Below are 20,508 nucleotides of genomic sequence, written 5' to 3' on the forward strand. Positions count from 1 at the left end.
GCAAAATTAAGCACCCTAACCCTGGGAAATGCCTGAATTAACAGTGCCTTTGTAACATTAATTTGGCCCCTTTATGATAGTATTGAATTATATAATCACGTACTATTTTTCCACAGAACGCCTGCCTTATTCAGTGCGCAGGATGAAAATATACTTTTCTGTTTTGCCAGCTTAACATAAAAATCTCAAAGCTTCAGAATCATCCATAAATTCACATCATAAAAATTCCAGAGGTATTTGTATAGTGTAGAAAAAGGAGTATAGGAAAGAACAAACCTACTTTTGGTCCTGGAGACCCTTGTAATCCTTTAGCACCAGCATCCCCTTGGGATCCTTTTTCTCCTTGATCACCCTGACCCAAATATAATGATTTAGTTTATAAATCACTACAAAGATTTTACACTTGATAGTTAAAAAAAATCCTGAGTGCCTAAAGTTAGGGAGAAAGATTCAAAATTATTTACATACCTAACTCTCATGTGTGCCTTTTGAATATATCCTTCTATGTTCCTAAAGCCATATTTAGTCACTAAAAAGTAGCCTGATTTCCACCCCCTCACCTCAAGGAGCTGAGCACATTTACGTCCCACTGACTTCAATGATCATTTTGAACTTTAATTTTAGTAGTTATATTTCATTCTGCCACATACTCATGCTGAGCACTCTCAAGTTCTAGTGAGATCAAACATTTAAACTGGTGAAGCTATTATTTAAGGAAGACCATAACAAATTAAAATTATACCAGTCATTGAACTGTGGTTAAACACGAACATTTAACCTTGTTATGTTTCTCGAAGATGGATATTAATAATTCATACCTTTTGGCCAACATCTCCTTTCCCAGATGGTCCCTCTGGGCCTCTTAAGCCAGGCACTCCTTGTTCCCCCTAATGAAAATTATATCAGTTTATTAATTCTCACATTGATGTGTATGCTACAGAATCAAAGTCCTAATTAACAACATTCTGGAAACTGGTTTGGATCAATACACTTTGCCTGGTTTGAGCAAGGTCAAGCTCCCAACATTCCAAAAAAATTTTGTTCTCTCAATTATATCCAGTGTCGCTGAAACAGTCCGGCTTGACAGTCTCAAAAAACAACCCAACCTTGAGATTTTTCAGCTTGGTTTAAATATCAAACAGTTTGGAGTTAGTATGCAGACTTTTAGGTCCCAAAAGCTGCAAGAGAGTGTCTGCAGGCAGCCCCTTGTTCCTATGCAGAATGCCATTGAAATCAGCAGGGCTCTATGCAGGCATAGATGACTGCCCACACAGAATCAGTTGCAGATCAGGGCCTGACTTGCTTTTGAGAATCATCCATTCACAATTGGACAAATATTGCAGAAGAGACTCTGAAAACATTATAATAAAAGCTGCACATTCATTTTTATGCTACATGTGACCAATTCTGGTCAGAACTTTACCAAAAAGTAAATTTTAACCAAACAGAAGATACGAGAAAAGAGCTGGTCAGGAAACAGAAACAAATGTTAGCAACTGTTTTTATTTATTTCCACAAATACTCGTAGGAATGAGTTTTTGCTTGCAAGAATTGCTGTAGAAAGATACTCTATGTACACACAGTCATAAGGGAAATAACAGAAGTGTTTGCACAGCTGTCTCAAACACTCTTTGTGGGATAGATTGTGAGCTATGCAATTTGGAAGCAGAAACAATGTCATTTAGCAAATACTTGAAGCAAAAGGTGTGGCAAACAGGTAATAATCTATAGACTGAAAGGCATTCAGGAAAATTCTTCATCCAATTGTTTTGAATAAGAACAAATTAGTAAATAAACATGACTGTAAGTAATTCACAAGCAGAAAAAAGTGTTAAATAGCTTAAGTGGCATATAGTCTGATTAGAACTTTTGATTTAAAGTGCAATTATAGGGCATGACTTTAAGTTGGGCCTCAATCTGGACCTCAATGAGCCAATTTTGTGTCTGCAAATAATTGTAACTACTTCTTTGTGTCCACAATACACTGCAGATGCAAATGCTAGTTAGACTAGTTACCTACTTGCACCTATAATGAATGTGATAAATGCCCAGCTGCTAATATTTGTGCTTGCAAAGAATTGTGGAAACTATGATGAAGATGTAACTATTTGTGGATGCAGTTTTTTCTGACGACACAAAGGCCATCACTAAAATAAGCCCCCTAGCAACTTTTGCTTTCTACGGGTTTTTTTACTAAACTCAATGACCTTCATTTTAGGGGGTGAGTGGATTTTCACTGACTTCAATTTTTTATGAATGTGAAATAATTTAACATTAAGTTGCAAAACCTCACCCCTGCTTTCCATCCACCAAGAAAGATTCCATACTTCAGTCTGGCACTAGTTGTGTCCTTTATAGCGGCACTAAAAAGAAGTTGTATGAAGTGAAAAGTGGACTTGTATTCTTGCTTTTGTAGATGTTTATTGACCCAGACTGAACTAAATCTTGCAAAGCAAGCTGGATACTGAAGGCCACACTAATCACCCGGTGGCAGAAAATCTGAGGGGAAGAAGGGCTCAGTGACCCAAGATGTCTGCTACCCCACTCTGATGGAGTATGTATAGTGGGTGGGAGTGAGAAAACAGAAATCCAGAGCTGGCCAACACAATCCACAAAATGGACAGGACCAGGTCTAGGGTTGCCACCTCTACTGTACCAAAAAAATGAGAAATCTGAGATGATTCTGAACCCATAAGACTGGACAGCTGGAATTGTGTACTGAGCATCTTGACAGAGCTCCTGGGACAGCTACCACAAAAAAGGGATGATCCTGGGAAAACTTAGACAGGTGGCCACTCTCACGAGGTCAGCTAGAACAGTTGCAGTTTCAATGCCCAGTGCCCCTTTGCCAGAGGGGCTTTATGGAAACCTATCCAGATTTTAAACTGTCTTACCTCAGCAGACCCCCTAGGGAAGGGCAGGTACTAGTGCCAACCTTCCCCCAGGAGGAACGTCTCTCCATTGTGTAGCTGCCCTCCTGGGAGCAGAGGGATTCAATTTGCAATGAGGTCTGAATTTGATCATCCTATCTAGCCTAAAGCTTTCACATCCAGCAAACAGAAATACTGGCTTACCTTTTTCCCGTTGTTTCCAGTTAGTCCTATCATTCCTGTTTTTCCTGGGATTCCTGGTGTTCCTGGATCTCCCTTAAAAGGTGATAAATATTTATTTCCCAAAAGCTTGGTAAACTCATGTACTTAATACACTGAGGGAGTTACATTCTGGTACAATACTGGTTAAAGGGCAATATTTCTGTCCAAAAATAGACTCTTCCTAATTAATACTATACTGATTATCCCAGTCAAGAAACCCAACTAATGCATTCAATTTGGAATACATATTTTAAATTTCTTTTTAAAAAACGCTACACCTCTATCAAATTAAAGTATCTCTAGATTTAACAAACTAGTATTCATATGGCATGGCTAGCATGTAGCATAAGGGCATGCTCCTGTGGTTATTTATAGTTACATTGCATAGCTAATGGCTCAGAGATCTCTTCAATCAGTTCCTTTAGTATTCTAGGATGCATTTTAAAGAGTCAAGGAGGTGAGGTAATATCTTTTATTGGTCCAACTTCTGTTGGTAAGAGAGAAGCTTTTGAGCTTACACAGAGCTCTTCTTCAGGGATTAGGCGGTGGGGGGAGAGGGTTCATGCCCCATTCTCCCTAGGCCTTTGGGTGCAGAAGGAGAGGGCCTGGGGAGGAGGCAATGCCCCCTGCTTTCCCAGAACTCAGCATAGCAGGGAGGGGGGCACACCTGGGCAGTTCTGTTCTGCTGCAAATGTAACCCACACACTTTCTGGGTGTGGTGTTCTGTCCCATGTAGTGGCACTGAGACCACTTAGACAGAGAGAGATAAAATGAGTCTGCTCTACAGCCTTAGCTAACAGCCATATGACTTTTAGCTCGTGCGGTAGATGCTCATGAACATAGCTCCAGAGATCCCAGGTTCAATCCCGACTGCCAATGACCGGGGGTCAGTTGGTGTTACACAAACACCCTGCCAAGAGCGGACATCTTGTCTTCACTTCTTTGAGTATAATTGCAGCCTTGCCTGCCCGGCCACCACCTATGGTCTAACTTGTGATAGTTCTGCTGGGGCAGAGCCCCACACTGCAGGGGCTGCAACTCTGCTCTGAGCAGAGGTGTAAGCGTGGAGTTTCTTCTCACATTCCCAACTGTCTCCCAGAAACCACTTCCTCTCCCATACAAACTGCATTCCTTGTCCCACAGCTATGGCTCTATTCCAGTAAACCCTGGGACAGGTAGTGCTGGCCTGGAGACTTTCCTCACTAGCCTTAAAGAGGCTGGGATAGAAAGACTGAGGACTGGACTTTAGGAGACATGGGGAAAGGTTGGGAGCACTCATGCAGTTAGTTGGGTGAGTAATACAAAAGTTACACAGGGTTTTGCTTCTTTGTTTACATATATGACTAATTTGCAAACCTCCTTGAAAAGGGATTTGAGAAGGTCATAAAGGAGGAGAGAGTGAAGGCATGGCAAGTCAGCCTAGGGATGGGTGTGTATGAGGAGTGATATGAAAGCTGCATAGGCAGCCTCTTCTATGAGAGCTCTGTTTGCTCCTCCCAGCTCATCACTCTCATATATTATTCAGTCTTCATTAGCATGATCATTGCTCTCCCATTTGCTAGCATCATGCTATCACTTAAAGATGACTTATTTAGAAGGGTGAATAATGGTTGAAACTATGAATTTTAAACAGCTGAAACACACTTCTCTATGGAGACTGTCACTGAAGTACATGGACATAAGCAACTTCTTACTAAAAATTATCAGATATTTTTGCAGAAAACTTGGCACAATTTAAAAAAAAATAGGCTCACTTTCGGTCCGGGTACTCCAACTCCTGGTGGTCCTGGATCCCCCTTTTGTCCCAATTCACCTTCTTTTCCCTAGTAATGAAAAATTATTTGTGTTTAGCACAAGTACATTGTTTTGACTTTCTAGTTTTATTTTGATGGTGAAACATTTTGTTTTGACTTTATTCTTTTGATTCAATTCATTTTGACTTTTATATTAATATATACATATTTACATTGAAATGAAATATTTTGATATAGTGAAACAAAAATGTCTTGATAGTTCCAGATTAATTTTTTTTGGCGGGGGGGGGGACTTTTAGTCCACTGGAAATTTTGATATTTTGACTTTTCATTCTGATTTGGTACAAAAACTAATTTTGAAATGGCAGAATTAAATTTTAAGACCAGCACTAGCCTTGAGCTTTTCATGGTCTTAATAGAGACCATATTTCTTGATCACCTGTTCACCCATGCCCAACCACACAGCATCCCTATGGCAACTACAGCAATTGCTTACATGCAAAAATAATGTCCAGAAAGTATTTAACAGGCTGCTTTCAATAAAATAAGCATTCTGTCCTCTTGTGGAAGAACTTAATCACAATGTCTACTTTTGCTTTTTATTTCATCTGTTCCTGCCAATTCACTTGCTCCCCTGCCCATCCTGCCTTGTTCCTTTGCCCCTGAACATTCCTCTCCTGAAGTACCAGTCCTGCTAGTGGCTCTGGTTATGAGGGTGGCTCCTGTTTCATCTATCTTTCTTTCACTTATGTAGCAGTTAGGGTGACCAGATGTCCCGATTTTATTGGGACAGTCCTGATTTTTAGGTCTTTTTCTTATATAGGCTCCTATTACCACCCACCCCCGTCCCAATTTTTCACATTTGCTGACTGGTCACCCTAGTAGCAGTGTCACCTTGTAACTGTAGATAGGCTGACTTTCTTTCTCCATTCATGTTTTCTTCTACAGACCTCCAAACTCTTTTCCTATGATAAGGATGGAGGGCTGGAGAATCAGATGGAAAGAAGAATGAAAACCAGCATCATGTGACCAGCAAATTCTCTGCAAATCACCAGAGTTCACAATGGGAGAGCCATTAGTTTAGAATTTCTCAGTAGAGTATGACATTTACATACAGTGTCTATATGCCATCAAACCAACACACAATGCATCAAAATGAAAGAAATTTGACTTGAATCCATGGTTGATGAAGAAAATCTGTATTTGTTTAAACAGTCAAGAACTGCTAGCTTGAAACAATGCAATGGTGAGGTCCAGCAATGGAGGCTGTTAAAATGGAGTGGCTTTCCTCTTCAGAATCTTTCAAATATATCAGTCAGAAATCTCTACGTTTCTACTTCATATACTATTAAACACTGGTAACAAGTGTTGCCTTTTATGAGGTACAATATCAGGTGTGTGCTTCCACAGTAGAAAACTGTTCGAGTACTTGAGAGCAAGCTCCAAACATTCTGTTGTAAGGACATATCCATGCTTATTCCACCTGCACGGCACAGTGTCATGGGAGTTTTCCTACAAAGACCAAATATGGATTGTGGTCTAAAAATGCACAGCTCTGATTTCTTTCCATTGTTCCCACTATGGAATACACTTTAAAAGCACTGAGATGTCTGACTTTGGTCAGGTATATTCCTTGTCCCTTGAGGGGGCCAATAATTTTTTTTTAAATTGCGATGCTCTTGAAAGTTACCTTTGGACCCTGCACACCCATGCCTCGAGACCCTTTTGGCCCAGGTATACCTTTAGGACCTTGGATACCCTTAAAAAAAAAGAAGGAAGAAGTTAATGAAAACTACACTTCCATGGGTTCATTTTCTAGGTTAATAAAATGAATTTATTATCCTCCAAAGGAAAGAAACCTAACTGGCTGTGTGTTCTAGGGCCAAATCACAAGCTTCTTACGCAATTTTCCTTCAGTCACACACACATGGCTTCCAACTGAATTACCCTAAGTTCCGGGATTGCTCTGGGTAGTGGTGGGGAAAGCCAGGGAGAGGATTTTTGTCTCCTCATCCTAACCCCGTGCAGTGGGAAATTATGCTCTGGCCTCTGAGAGGATAGGGCTACACTTTCACAAGGGACTCATTACTTTAGATGGATCAATTTTTGAGTGTCCATTGTGAGGCCTCTGTAAATTATCAGAATTTCAGAGGCGCTGAGCACTCACCCTATAAAAATCTTCCCTACTGCATCATCCCATGTGGAGATCTCAGAAAGTCTGCTGTGCAAATTATTGCATGGATTGGTCCAGATAATTCACTTTTCTATTGGCTTGATCTCAAGACAATTGAAATCAGAGTCTTTCCATTGATGTCAATGAACTTTGGATTGAGCCCTGTCTGGTATTTTTAAGGTACAACTCACAGTGGTGTTTTCTGGATCTAAATTTTGCTACATCTCCAAAATTTAGGGCTGCACCTGACCCTTTTCCTACTGAAACCAGTGACACAGCCATTTACTTTAAACAAAGCTAATAGGGTTTTAGTTTGGGCTCCTGTCATGCAGTATATTATGCCAAAACTAGGCATTCAGTTTAATGTATTTTTTAACTAAACTTAATGTCAGATTTACCTGGATTCCTTGACTGCCAATTCCATGTTGTCCAATAGGCCCTTGTGGTCCTTCAGGGCCCCGTTCACCCTGCATAGAGAAACCTTGCGACTTGTAAATCACAGTGATTTATAACATCATTGTTTTTAGGGCTGAAATGTTTTCCTTACATTCTACCATACAGATTAACTTGCAAAACATGCAAAAGAAAAACCCATGAAGAGAAGTCATGGGCTACAGAATATTTGGGCTAGCTTTGCCATTATTTTTTCAAAGATCTGTTCTGGTTATGTTTTATTCAGTGTTAATAACAATATATATAACACCACCAATCTTTGGAACATGAAAAGTCACTAAGAAAATGTGTCTGAATTATTCACAGACATCAGCTTTAAGGAAAATAAAGCAAATGGAAATATATCTCTTCCCCCAACTCAAATGACATAATTTAGTTAACAAAATTCTGTTCTAATAAAGACTGAGTAATTCGCTTAGCAATGCATACAGTGAGAAGTTTTCTGAAACTTGCATTCACCCAACCCAGAAGGGAATTAGAATTAAAGCAGCAGACTGAAGTGTATACATCCTAGAAAGAAGATCTCTGCAGTATGTCACAAACAACTAAAGTCTGTGATGGTAGTTTGAGCAACCAAGCTAGTAATTGCCTTTCAACTATATTTTAAATTACCTGAAATTATTTTTTGCAGTTCCTATTATATGCATTTATTACTATTGAACCAAGTTTCCAATATAACACTCTGCCCTGAATGCCAGTAACTTGCAAACAAGAGAAACCTAGCTGATATGTGCACCTTACAATATTTTCAGTGCCATGCATGGGAAAGGTCAGACATAGGAACAGATTATCCCTGGCTTTTGAGTGGATATGAGATGGGAGGAAAGATGCAAGAAACTTTTCCCTGCACAAAGGCCAGGGACAATTGTAGTTCTTCTCCTTGGGAAACACATTGCCTTGAAGGGGCAGAGAGGAGGTGGGATATCCTAAAAGGTCATGTGGACTGCTGCACACTCCCCCTAAGCGGTGGTGGGCCTGGGGAGAATTATGGCTCCCAGAGAGACAATCCTTCTCTCATCTCTCACTGAGGTAGGGTGCTTCCACATTGCCTTCTAATCAGAACTTCGGATAAATTCTTCAGTCTAGCATGTAAAAGCAGTTAATTCTGAGTGTTGGGATAGTATGTTATGTAGAGCACCATGACAACCTATGGCATGTGGTGGTAATGTAGCCACAATGTGATTTCAGTGTCTCTCACTGAGATCTCTCAGGAATTAAGAGAATTTATTGTCTGGCTTTTGGCTGAATTTATTTTGCTAGCAGATGGAGATAAATTCAGTGTCTGCAGGCTAATTAATACCATACACCAGATTCTGAGGCCATTTTCCAAATAGAGTGCTTAAAGATAGGCTCTTCAATACACATTTGGATGCTAAAAAGTGGCCTTATTTTTGAAAGGATGAGTCCCATTGATTGCTGGTAGATGACCTCATTTTCAGCACACATTTTGGAAAATCATGGATATGGTCTATTTGCATTGCAACGGGGCAGTAAAGCATCTTAACCAGTCTCCTGGAGATTCCCAAGTGACACAGGGCTGACAATGCAGACTTTGCATCCTAATTCCTTGCACAGAGGTTGAGGGCATGGTCAAAACAAGGGGCTTTGCTCCAGCGATCCCTGGCTGACAGAAATGCCCCTTGCACGCTATGATGGAAAGGTGCCCTGAATAGCACCAGAAGCTGGCCAAGCCCCAGGATTTGGGAGCTTAAATGTGGGGTACAGTCACCTTTGCCAACTTCTTCCCCCTCACTCCCAACTGCACAGAGCGCAGCCTGGCTGCAGCTGAGGCCTGAGCCCCACGTGTCATCAATCAATAGACTTAACCAGGGGCATGGTCATAGTATTAGAACAGCATAGAATAGTTCAGTCCATATCCAACGATAAGATATTTACATACTATTTCTAGATCGCATAAAGGATTAAATAATCATTACTTTAACTATAAATCATACAGATGTGATTTAAAAAAATCATATTTACCACACCTTAGCACCTTTGACTGATTCTCCTGCTATTCCAATTGGACCTGCTGGGCCTTCTGAGCCTTTTTCACCCTGGAAATATATAGTATTGATATAAGTTAACTGGCTTTAGGACTTCACACATTTAAATTTCTAACACAAATCAACAGAAAATCACAATAGACGATGTCTGCATGGAAACAGTTTCTTCAAACAAGACATACTATCAAAAGAGTCATTTATCGCAATGGGAAGTAGCTTAGCTACAGTTCATAAACTGCATTTACTCTGTTAGAACTAGTGTAACTTGAAAGGGCTTTAAAAGAACTCTCAGGTTAAGCTAGAGTAAGAAGGGGGAAAGCAATAACTGAAGGGAGACTAGAACAGTCTGGGTGTTTCATCTTTTAAACATTGCAAAATGTGCTTAACATAAGAACATAAGAATGGCCGTACTGAGTCATACCAACGGTCCATCCAGGGCCGGCTCCAGGCACCAGCCGAGCAAGCTCCTGCTTGGGGCGGCAGATTCTATGGGGCGGCATTCCGCCTAATCCTAAGGTGGCATGGCTGCTTTTTTTTTTCCGGTTTGCTGATCCGGCTGCCCTGTAGGGGGCGGTGGCGCGGAGGAGGGGAGCGCCCTGCTGGGAGCGGGCTGTGCGCTCCATCTGCCCCAGCTGGTGCCAGGTCTGCAGCAAGCCTGGCAGCTCGCGTCCTTCCCTCCCTGCTGACTGGAGCGGTGCAGAGCCTGCCCGGCAGGTGGCGAGCACCCCGCTGAAGCCCTGGCCGCCCTCCTTCTCTCTCTCCCCACCCCCCTCTGCTAGCCGGGGCATGTCTGCAGTGCAGGGAGTCCCCCTGTACCCTGGCTCTGGCCACTCTGCAGGTTTTTTTTGTTTGTTTGTTTTTCCCTGCTTTGCTGCTCCAGCCGTGCTGCAGTTTTATTTTGTTTTTTTTGCTTTGCCATTCTGGCTGCCCAGTTTCCTGTCAACCAGCAATCGCTAATGCCAGTTTACCCCAGAGGGAGTGAACCTAACAGGTAATGATCAAGTGATCTCTCTCCTGCCATCCATCACCACTTTCTGACAAACAGAGGTTAGGGACACCATTCCTTATCCATCCTGGCTAATAGCCATTAATGGACTTAACCTCCATGAATTTATCTAGTTCTCTTTTAAACCCTGTTATAGTCCTAGCCTTCATAACCTCTTCAGGCAAGGAGTTCCACAAGTTGACTGTGCGCTGTGTGATGAAGAACTTCCTTTTATTTGCTTGATTGAGCAGTTTGGTGTGGACTGTTGTAACACCAGTGCACACAATGTGACTGTCTGACATCTTTTCCTTTATAGGGAGGAAAATCTTCTTTGTTCAGCAGTTAAGGCACCAGGGAATTGTGGAACCAATAAAATATCTCAGTTAGCATGAGATTGTTGTGCTCTTCTTGAACAAAACAGCAGAAAGAGGATTACGTGGGACTGGGATGTGAGATTTCAGTTCAAGTTCCACCACCAATATTTGGGGTTTTGTTTTAGTTTCAGAAAACTATTTATTAATCAGCACACTCATATCAGGGCCACCCAGAGGATTCAGGGGGCCTGGCGCAAAGCAATTTCGGAGGCCCCTTCCATAAAAAAAATTGCAATACTATACAATACTATATTCTCGTGGGGGCCCCCACTTGCCCCCCCGCCCACAGGTGGCCCTGGGAAAAATAAACCTGCATCTCGGCACAAACCCAGTTTTGAGAAAACTTCTTTACAAGGTATCACTGGTTCTCAGCATCAGCTAGTGCTAAAAGGCACTAAAGCTCATTAAAAGGGTTGGACAAATATTTTCCGTCAAAATTTTTTCTGGATCGAAAACTAGGGAGTTTTAAAAAGCAGAAAAAAATTATGGACAATGTCTGCTTTCCTTCAAAATTTGTTGTGGTTTTTTTTTAATTGAAAAGCTGAAATTAGTCTGCCAAAACCTGAATATGGTTTGGGGTTTCAGAAATGTGTGGTCAAATATTTGCTGCTTGCTGTGTTTGATTGTTTAAAGAAACAAGAAAAAAATTCTGCTTAAAAAAAATCCAAAATTTTGAACCACCTCAGCTTGTGACCAAACGCCTAAGCCCATCCAGTCAGAGATTTTTCCAGGTGTCTGATACTCTGCTGGCTTCCTTGACTCATATCTGTCTCCATAACTTTGGGTTCATTTAGGTTAGAACATAAGAACAGCCATACTGGGTCAGACCAAAAGTCCATGCAGCCCAGTATCCTGTCTACCATAAATGGCCAATGCCAAGTGCCCCAGAGGGAGTGAATCTAACAGGTAATGATCAAGTGATCTTTCCCCTGCCATCCATCTCCACCTTCTGACAAACAGAAGCTAGAGACACCATTCGTTACCCATCCTGGCTAATAGCCATTAATGGACTTAACCTCCAGGCATTTATCTGTTTCCTAGAGACTGGTTCCATGGGGTCCCTCACAAACTGGAGACAGTTACTGTGGGTTTGTCTTTAGTATAGCTTATGTACATACTCCACAAACTGAGCGTTTGAGCTTGTTCCAGAATCTGGGATGAGCCTATGTTGTGAAAACCGAAATGCTCAAAATAGCACATGCATGTGAATGGACACAGGGTGCTAAAATTAAATTACCCCAGGGGTTCTCAAACTGGGACCCCCTCAGGGGGTCATGAGGTTATTACTGGGGGTCGTGAGCTGTCAGCCTCCACCTCAAACCCCGCTTTGCCTCCAGCATTTATAATAGTGTTAAATATATAAAAAAGTGTTTTTAATTTATAAGTGGGGGGGTCACACTCAGAGGTTTGCTATGTGAAAAGGGTCGCCAGTACAAAAATTTGAGAACCACTGAATTAACCCCTCTGGAGCCTCAGGGAATGCAGCGGGGGGGGTCTCCCTTGGTAGGGTTGGGAAGGATATTGCTCTTCTCATGTGATTCCCTCCGCCAGTGGCTAATTTTAAATGAAGCTACCGTCCCCTGACATGAATCTCCCTATGGCACTGAAATTAAATATAGACTATAATTTGGCATTTGAGAAGTGAAAGGGATGGCAGCCCTAATGGAAAAGCTAACAGCTTGGCTCTTCTGCAAACCTCAAACTGCTGAATGAGCTTTAGAGTAAGGAAGGCTGTGCCTCCCAAACAGCCTAGCCCTGCCCCCTATCCGACCCCCACCCACTTCTTGCCCCCCGACTGCCTGCCCTCCTCAGAATCCCCGACCCATCCTGCTCCTTGTCCCCTCACCCAGAGACCCCCCACCACCACCACCCTGGGACCCCAGCCCTGCTCCCTGTCCCCTGACTGCCCCGACCTCTATCCACCCCCACCCCGCTGAGTCCTGACAGACCCCCAGAATGCCCACAATCCAACCCTCCCATTCCCTGTCCCCTGACCACCACCCCCAACCTCTGCCGCCTCCCTGTCCCCTGACTGTCCCCGGGACTCCCTGCCCTTTATCCAACCCCCCGGCCCCAGCCCCTCACCCCCAGCTCCCCCCTCACCCAGAGCCTCAGCCCATCCAGGAGCGTCCCTCAACAGCTGCAGCGTGGCTCTGGCGTGGCTCCTGAGCTCCACCCCACCCAGAGCTGTGTGGTAAGGGGGCGGGGCTGCGAGCTCCACGCTGAGCGGAGGGAGCTGAACTCAGCCTGGAGCTCGCAGCCCCATCCCCTTACCACATGTCTCTGAGCGGGGAGGAGCTCAGGTGCCCCGCCGGAGCCACAGTGCAGCTGTCCAGGGACGCTGCTGGACGTGCTGAGGCTCCAGGAGAGGGGCGGAGACGGGGTCAGGTCGGGCTGAGGAAGGAGCCTCAGCCATTCTTGTGCAGGCCCCTGTGGAGCTCGGGTCCTGGGGCAAATTTCCCCACTTGCCCCCCTCTCTGGGCGGCCCTGAGTCATATATTTTATTTTAAGATGTTGATGATATGCTATAATGAGGTACATGTCCATACAGACTCATTGTCACATTCTGGAGTGCTATTCAGACCAGTGAGAGGTTGTGTCACTGCTTATCCTGTAAACCTGAGTGCCTTAAAATGCTCTGCTGCTGTGAAGAAAGGTGCCATGGAGACTGATGGAGAAGGTTCCATGCTAGTTTCTTCCCCACTGGTGCTTTCTACAATTCAAATTGATCTGTCCCTGCAGCTTGTGATATGCCAATTGACTGTCATTGCCAAGTATCTGTGATTGTGCCTGGATGAAGACACCAGCCTTTCCGTTATCTGGAAAAAACTGCTTACCCACAGCCCAGATTTGTCTGGTTCAAATACATTTTAATAACATCAGATAGAATGCATAACTCCACATATAACATAAATACATGCATTTTACAATGCTATTAATAACCAGCACATTATTAGCTTGTATATGATATCTCACAAGGCATGTTTAGTACAAATATTATTGCAATAGTGTGTAGAATATGAATACAGAGGTGCCTAGAGTCACAATCGTATAATCCTTGTCAGCATTTCCCAGAGTGGCAAGAAGAATCAAACTGCCTTCTGAATGGTTCCCTCCAGTACTAAGCAGCTGTATGGGTTATATTTTACATAAAGAGCTTTTCAAAAGATACTTTTTTAACCTACCAATGCTACCATGATAAGACCTCTTATTAACACAGTCTTCAGCACTAAGGCCTGGTCTACACTAAGGGCGGGGGTCGAACTAGGGTACGCAAGTTCAGCTACGCAAATAGCATAGCTGAACTCGAAGTACCCTAGTTCGACTTACTAACCTGTCCAGACGCAGCGGGGTCGAACTCCGCGGCTCCAAGGTCGACTCCGCCACCGCCGTTCGCGGTGGTGGAGTTCCGGAGTCGACCGGAGCGCGCGGGGAGTTCGAACTATCGCGTCTTGATTAGACGCGATAGTTCGAACTCAGAGAAGTCAAACTCACCGCGTCGACCCGCGCGGTGAGTATGGACCTGCCCTCAGTGGGTCAGTAATTTATTACTGTATTTTGGCGAGGGTGACATTTCTTTTGGTAGGACTCTTAATCTTTTTAAGAGAAAGTGAAATATTCAAGAAGCACCTAAAATGTCTTGGAGCATATGCCCCACTGACTGGCTTTCAGTATTGTGTTACTAAATCACTTAGGTACTTTTTGAAAACCACAATCACCATATTTAAGAATTTCAGTGTAACATTTACCTTCTGGCCTGGAATGCCTTCTCCTGGAGGACCTCTTTCGCCTTGTACACCCTCAGGACCACGAGGCCCCTGATGTTAAAAAAAAAAAAGGACAGCTTCAGACGGCATGTGCAATTAAACATTTCCTTATTGATGCTATTTCAGGTACACGAATACCATCCCATCTGTCATGGAGCTGAGAACTGCAAGGGCTACAAGAAATTTTGCAACAGCCTACCTGAAAAATTGGATTTGTTTATTCTGGAGAAGAGAAGCCTGAGGGGGGACATAACAGTTTTCAAGTACATAAAAGGTTGTTATAAAGAGGAGGGCAATAAACTGTTCTTCATGTCTACTGAAGATAGTGTAGAACACAACAGGAAGGACAAGAAGTAATAGGCTTAATATGGAGCAAGAACAATTTAGATTAGATATTAGGAAAAACTTTCTAACTATAAGGGTAGTTAAGCTCTGGAACAGGCTTCCAGGGAGGTTCTGGAATCCCCATCATTCGAGGTTTTTAAGAAAAGGTTGGACAAACACCTGTCAGGGATGGTCTAGGTTTACTTGGTCCTGCCTCAGTGCAGAGGGCTGGTCTTTTAATGACATCTCAAGTTCACATCCAGCTCTGCATTTCTGTGATTAAGAGAAGTTTACAAAGATTTTCCACAATATTTAGTTTGTATTATTGGTCATATTTCATAACTGACACTGCAATATTTTTCATTCCAAGTTACTGAAAGAAAGGTTTTTATGTTTTCCCCAGAAGAACTACTCTGTGAGAAGGCAAAGGGGAAGAGAGTTATTATTCTTGAAAGTGTCCATGGAGTCATTAATCAAATGATGTTATAGCATCATTTTTTAGGTCAATACAGGAATTATCATCTCTGAGTAAGATACAGTGGTCACAGTTATAGAGTTGTGGAGTTATAGAGAAGTTATAGAGAAGTGGGTATTCACCCACGAAAGCTCATGCTGCAAAACGTCTGTTAGTCTACAAGGTGCCACAGGATTCTTTGTTGCTTTTACAGATCCAGACTAACACGGCTACCCCTCTGATACAAAAAGAAATGGCAAAGCATAGAAATTCAGAGGCTGCTCTTAAAAAGAATAGCCAATTTTGCCTCAAACACTGAAGTAACTTTCTATTTGTAGCATTCTTTTCTCTTCCCTAGAATTCATTTATCTAACCTACTCTTAAATATCTCCAGAGAAGGAGATTCCACAACCACCCTAGGCAATTTATTCCAGTGTTTAACCACCCTGACAGTTAGGAACTTTTTCCTAATGTCCAACCTAAACCTCCCTTGCTGCAGTTTAAGCCCATTGCTTCTTGTTCTATCCTTAGAGGCTAAGATGAACAAGTTTTCTCCCTCCTCCTTATGACGCCCTTTTAGATACCTGAAAACTGCTATCATGTCCCCTCTCTAAATCCAATTCTTTCAGCCTTCCTTCATAGGTCATGTTCTCTAGACCTTTAATCATTCGTGTTGCTCTTCTCTGGACCCTCTCCAATTTCTCCACATCTTTCTTGAAATGCGGTGCCCAGAACTGGACACAATACTCCAGTTGAGGCCTAACCAGTGCAGAGTAGAGCGGAAGAATGACTTCTCGTGTCTTGCTCACAACACACCTGTTAATGCATCCCTGAATCATGTTTGCTTTTTTTGCAACACCATCACACTCTTGACTCATATTTAGCTTGTGGTCCACTATAACCCCTAGATCCCTTTCTGCCGTACTCCTTCCTAGACAGTCTCTTCCCATTCTGTATGTGTGAAACTGATTGTTCCTTCCTAAGTGGAGCACTTTGCATTTGTCTTTACTAAACTTCATCCTCTTTACCTCAGACCATTTCTCCAATTTGTCCAAATCATTTTGAATTATGACCCTATCCTCCAAAGCAGTTGCAATCCCTCCCAGTTTGGTATCGTCTGCAAACTTAATAAGCATGCTTTCTATGCCAATATCTAAGTAGTTGATGAAGATATTGAACAGAGCCAATCCCAAAACAGACCCCTGCAGAACCCCACTTGTTATACCTTTCCAGCAGGATTGTGAACCATTAATAACTACTCTGCGAGTATGGTTATCCAGCCAGTTATGCACTCACCTTATAGTAGCCCCATCTAAGTTGTGTTTGCTTAGTTTATTGATAAGACTATCATGTGAGATCATATCAAATGCCTTACTAAAGTCTAGGTATACCACATCCACCACTTCTCCCTTATCCACAAGACTCGTTATCCTATCAAAGAAAGCGATCAGATTGGTTTGACATGATTTGTTCTTTACAAATCCATGCTGGCTATTCCCTCTTACCTTTATACACACAGTATAAGTTTTAAACAGACAATTTAATACTGGTACACAGTGATGATGATTGTGAAGCTTGGTTGAGGTCGTGAAGTCAGAGGGTGGGATATTTCCCAGGAAATGCCTTGCTGCTAAATGATGAACTAGCAATTGGCTGAGCCCTCAAGGGTTAACTCGTTGTTAATGTAGCCTCACACTCTACAAGGCAGCATGAATGGAGGGAGGGGAGACAGCATGGCAGACAGAGACAGAGACACACACCGTGTGTTTGAGGGAGAGATGCGCATTGGTCCTTTAAGTACGCTGACCCCACTCTAAGTACACTGCCTTTTTAAGCAGATCAGCAAGCTGAGACGGCAGCTGCTGCCCGGAAGCTCCCTCTGTCCTGAGCCCTGTCGTGTGTCCCCCAACTCTATGGAAGATGAGGTAAGTGGGGTACAGGAGCAGAGGGGGAGGGGGACACCCTAACATTAGCCCCCCTCTCTGCCACTCCCCTCCCCCCGCACAGCAAGCAGAAGGCTCCGGGGAGCAGTTTCAAGGGAGAGGACAGGAGCAGCACACAGCAGTGGGGGGAGGGACAGCTGAACTGCCCGGTAATTGATAGCCTGCTGGTCAGCTGCCGCACAGGGAACTTAGAGGAACGGGGAGCTGGTAGGCAAGCTGCGGGTCCACCCTGGTTCCAAGCCCCCACCAGCTAGCTGCAAAGAGCTGCTCTTCCTTCAAGCAGTGGACAAAGCAGGCGGCTGCCAAACAATGTTATAAGGGAGCATTGCACAACTTTAAATGAGCATGTTCCCTAACTGATCAGCAATGTAATAACGTTAACCAGGACAACTTTAAGTGAGGAGTTATTGTAAAAGTTTCTTCTCTTTTTCTTTATAACCAAAGAAATATAAGAACTAGTTTGAAAACAGGAACTAAGATCCCGAGACTGACAGTGGCACAGAAACATTTAAAGATATGTGGCATCTAAATAACCTTTCCAGACCAGCTGTGTTGACGTACTTAAGTTACACACAGGTACATAGGAATGGCCCAACTTCTGATTCTTTAAAGATATATTTTTACTTCAGACCGTTCTAAAGTGTTTTTCTCCTTAACATCAACCAGAAGAGAAGCACAGATACAAATTCGCATCTAGAGTCTTCTTGAAAATCAGGCCCTAAGAGGTTGTTTAACTGGGATCAGGCAATCAAATTTTTCTTTGTTTCATATTCTTTAGAGATGGCACTTCCTCCTGGCTCAGCTCTGCTACGTGCAGTTGTTATTGCAACAGTTACTAACACATCCACTCACTTTCATTGTCCCAGCAGCAGGTACAGAGTGGGCCAGTCAATATGACCATAATCTATCAAACAAGTTCACTTAGATGTCTTGTATTGTTTTTAATTTCTAACACATTATACAGAACTGTCCTGTGCACTTACAGTTAATCCTGGCTCACCAATTCCAATAGGCCCTGGAGGCCCAATTCTTCCTTCCTGGCCTCTATCACCCTGTTGGGAAAGAATTTCAGAGATGTTACTTATTGTTTCATTACAGTGTGACTTTCAAAAGCACCCAAGTGACTGGGACTAAATGACTTTTGAAAATGGGACTTAGCACTCTGGAGCCTAAGTTTCACTGAAAGTCAGTGGGACTTAGGCTCCCAACTCATTTGGGCACTTTTGAAAATTTTACTCTTTACTCATAGGTGAGGTATAGTGCACCATATAATGTCCCCTGGTGGCACTGAAATGAAACCACTAGCATCTTTTAATGAACAGTTAATATGAACTATAATTTAGGAGCATAAACTATAATTTAGGAGATTGTAGCCCGTCCTACATGCCAGTGGAAACACAGTAAGGGGATAACAGGCACCCACTTATACTCATGCACCAGTACATGGTACCATCACAGCCAGCACACAGGGAGTATCAGGCTCCACAGAGCCATTGCATCCCCCACTCTGTATAAGGCAGTAGAGAGTTGGCATAGCAGTCCAGTACATTGGGCAGCATATGCCACACTGGGTGTAAACCTAGTGCAGTGTAGTTCCTCTACAGAGCATCATGGAGCTTGGGAGGGACACTATGACTCCCTAATCCACAATTTCCCTCCTGGACTGCGGCAAAAGCAGCACAACAACGCTCTGCTCCTTCATCTGGGCAAATTACAAATGATTATGTAGCTCTCACGCAGCACACATTGAATGTCTTCCAACATCTCGCACTGTTCCACAGCATGGAAAACACCCATGAGTTCCATGGATGCAGGGAAAAGAGCAATAAAACCTTACAGGTATGTTGTTCTAGGCATTGGCCCTTTGTCCGTACGGTACAGAAGATACGTGGCCTAAAGCAATTTTTGAAGAATTAGCACCAGAAGTAATCTTTGACTCAAACAAGATGCAGGCATGAATCGGTGCATGAGAGAAAATAGCAGGGAATCTCCATCTCCCAACTAAGAAATATGGGAGAAATCAGTCATTTATTCTCCAACAAGTTTTTAGTTCCCTTGTCTCTGGCCATATATATTGGTATATATATGTATATTTATACACTTTACATAAATATTGTGGAGGCCAGGAAATAATTAATAAGGATTTGAAGGGATCTTAAATGCATGTTAGTTAGGTTAGCATGAGTTAGGCTAGCTGTGACCCTAATGATGTGAGATTTGTAGAAGCAAGATAATGTGAGACAGAGTGAACTGTGTGAAAAGTCATTACGACCTTGCAATGTGCAGTCTTGCTTTTTTTTAGTAGTGAGACAAATAAGATAGCAGAAAGGCTTATGTATAAACAAATGCAATTGTTTTCTCTTTACTGTCTCCATGATTGCTAGCTATTGTCTGTAACAAAAGTATAAATGCTTGCTGTATTTGTTTACTAATTGAGAGAGACCTGTCCGGGACAAGGGGCAACCCTGTTTCCTAGGACACTCCCTCCCTCTATTGTAATTACTAGAGAAAGAATAAAGTATTTGATTTTGCTGCACCCAAACAGAAAGCGAGAACTGAGTTTTTCTCCGACAATATGCATAATGGTGCAGGACTGGAAGCAGACCATGTGTACTTCAGCCATGAAACTGATCTCACCTCTACTGATTTCAGTAGTTACTTCTGATTTTCACTGCTGTAGGTGAGATTATAATCAGGCTTTGGGATGACTGAAAGGCAACTCAGCTACCTCCATCCTATGCAAGCGTGTAAACTTCTAAAGTTATATACTCTTCAGTTTCAAATAATAACTCACTTGTTATGGCAGTAAACTCAAGCTAACTTTCATTAAAATATACTACAAAGGATTCACATAGAGACTGCATCATGATAGGAAACGTATTGTATTACCGATGGCACCTTAGAGACTAACAAACTTATTTGAGCATAAGCTTTCATGGGCTACAGCCCACTTCATCAGATGCATAGAATGGAACAAATAGTAAGAAGATATATATACATACAGAGAACATTAGTCTCTAAAGTGCCACAAGTACTCCTGTTCTTTTTGCGGATACAGATTAACACAGCTGCTACTCTGAAACCTGTATTATTGATGATTACCTTAGGTCCTTGAAGTCCAACACCAGGGAGTCCAATGGGACCATAAGGACCTCTAGGACCTGGCTCTCCCTAAAGAAACAA

The 20,508-nt window shown here is 42.7% G+C and overlaps 1 protein-coding gene across 1 annotated transcript in view; it reads right to left on the reverse strand.

The window, feature by feature from the left end:
* The window catches only part of COL28A1 (collagen type XXVIII alpha 1 chain), a 113,201-nt gene that overhangs the window by 66,431 nt on the left and 26,262 nt on the right, over positions 1-20,508 (reverse strand). Inside the window, exons 12-21 of the mRNA XM_039521098.1 lie at positions 20,428-20,496; positions 18,309-18,377; positions 14,587-14,655; positions 9,461-9,529; positions 7,418-7,486; positions 6,537-6,605; positions 4,847-4,915; positions 3,075-3,146; positions 819-887; positions 281-352 (exon numbers count right to left, since the gene is read on the reverse strand). Coding sequence (XP_039377032.1) covers positions 281-352; positions 819-887; positions 3,075-3,146; positions 4,847-4,915; positions 6,537-6,605; positions 7,418-7,486; positions 9,461-9,529; positions 14,587-14,655; positions 18,309-18,377; positions 20,428-20,496 — 696 coding nt within the window. The remainder of the gene's footprint in view (positions 1-280; positions 353-818; positions 888-3,074; positions 3,147-4,846; positions 4,916-6,536; positions 6,606-7,417; positions 7,487-9,460; positions 9,530-14,586; positions 14,656-18,308; positions 18,378-20,427; positions 20,497-20,508) is intronic.

This window comes from Mauremys reevesii, linkage group 2 (genome assembly GCF_016161935.1).
Source record: "Mauremys reevesii isolate NIE-2019 linkage group 2, ASM1616193v1, whole genome shotgun sequence".
In the NCBI taxonomy this organism is placed as follows: domain Eukaryota; kingdom Metazoa; phylum Chordata; order Testudines; family Geoemydidae; genus Mauremys; species Mauremys reevesii.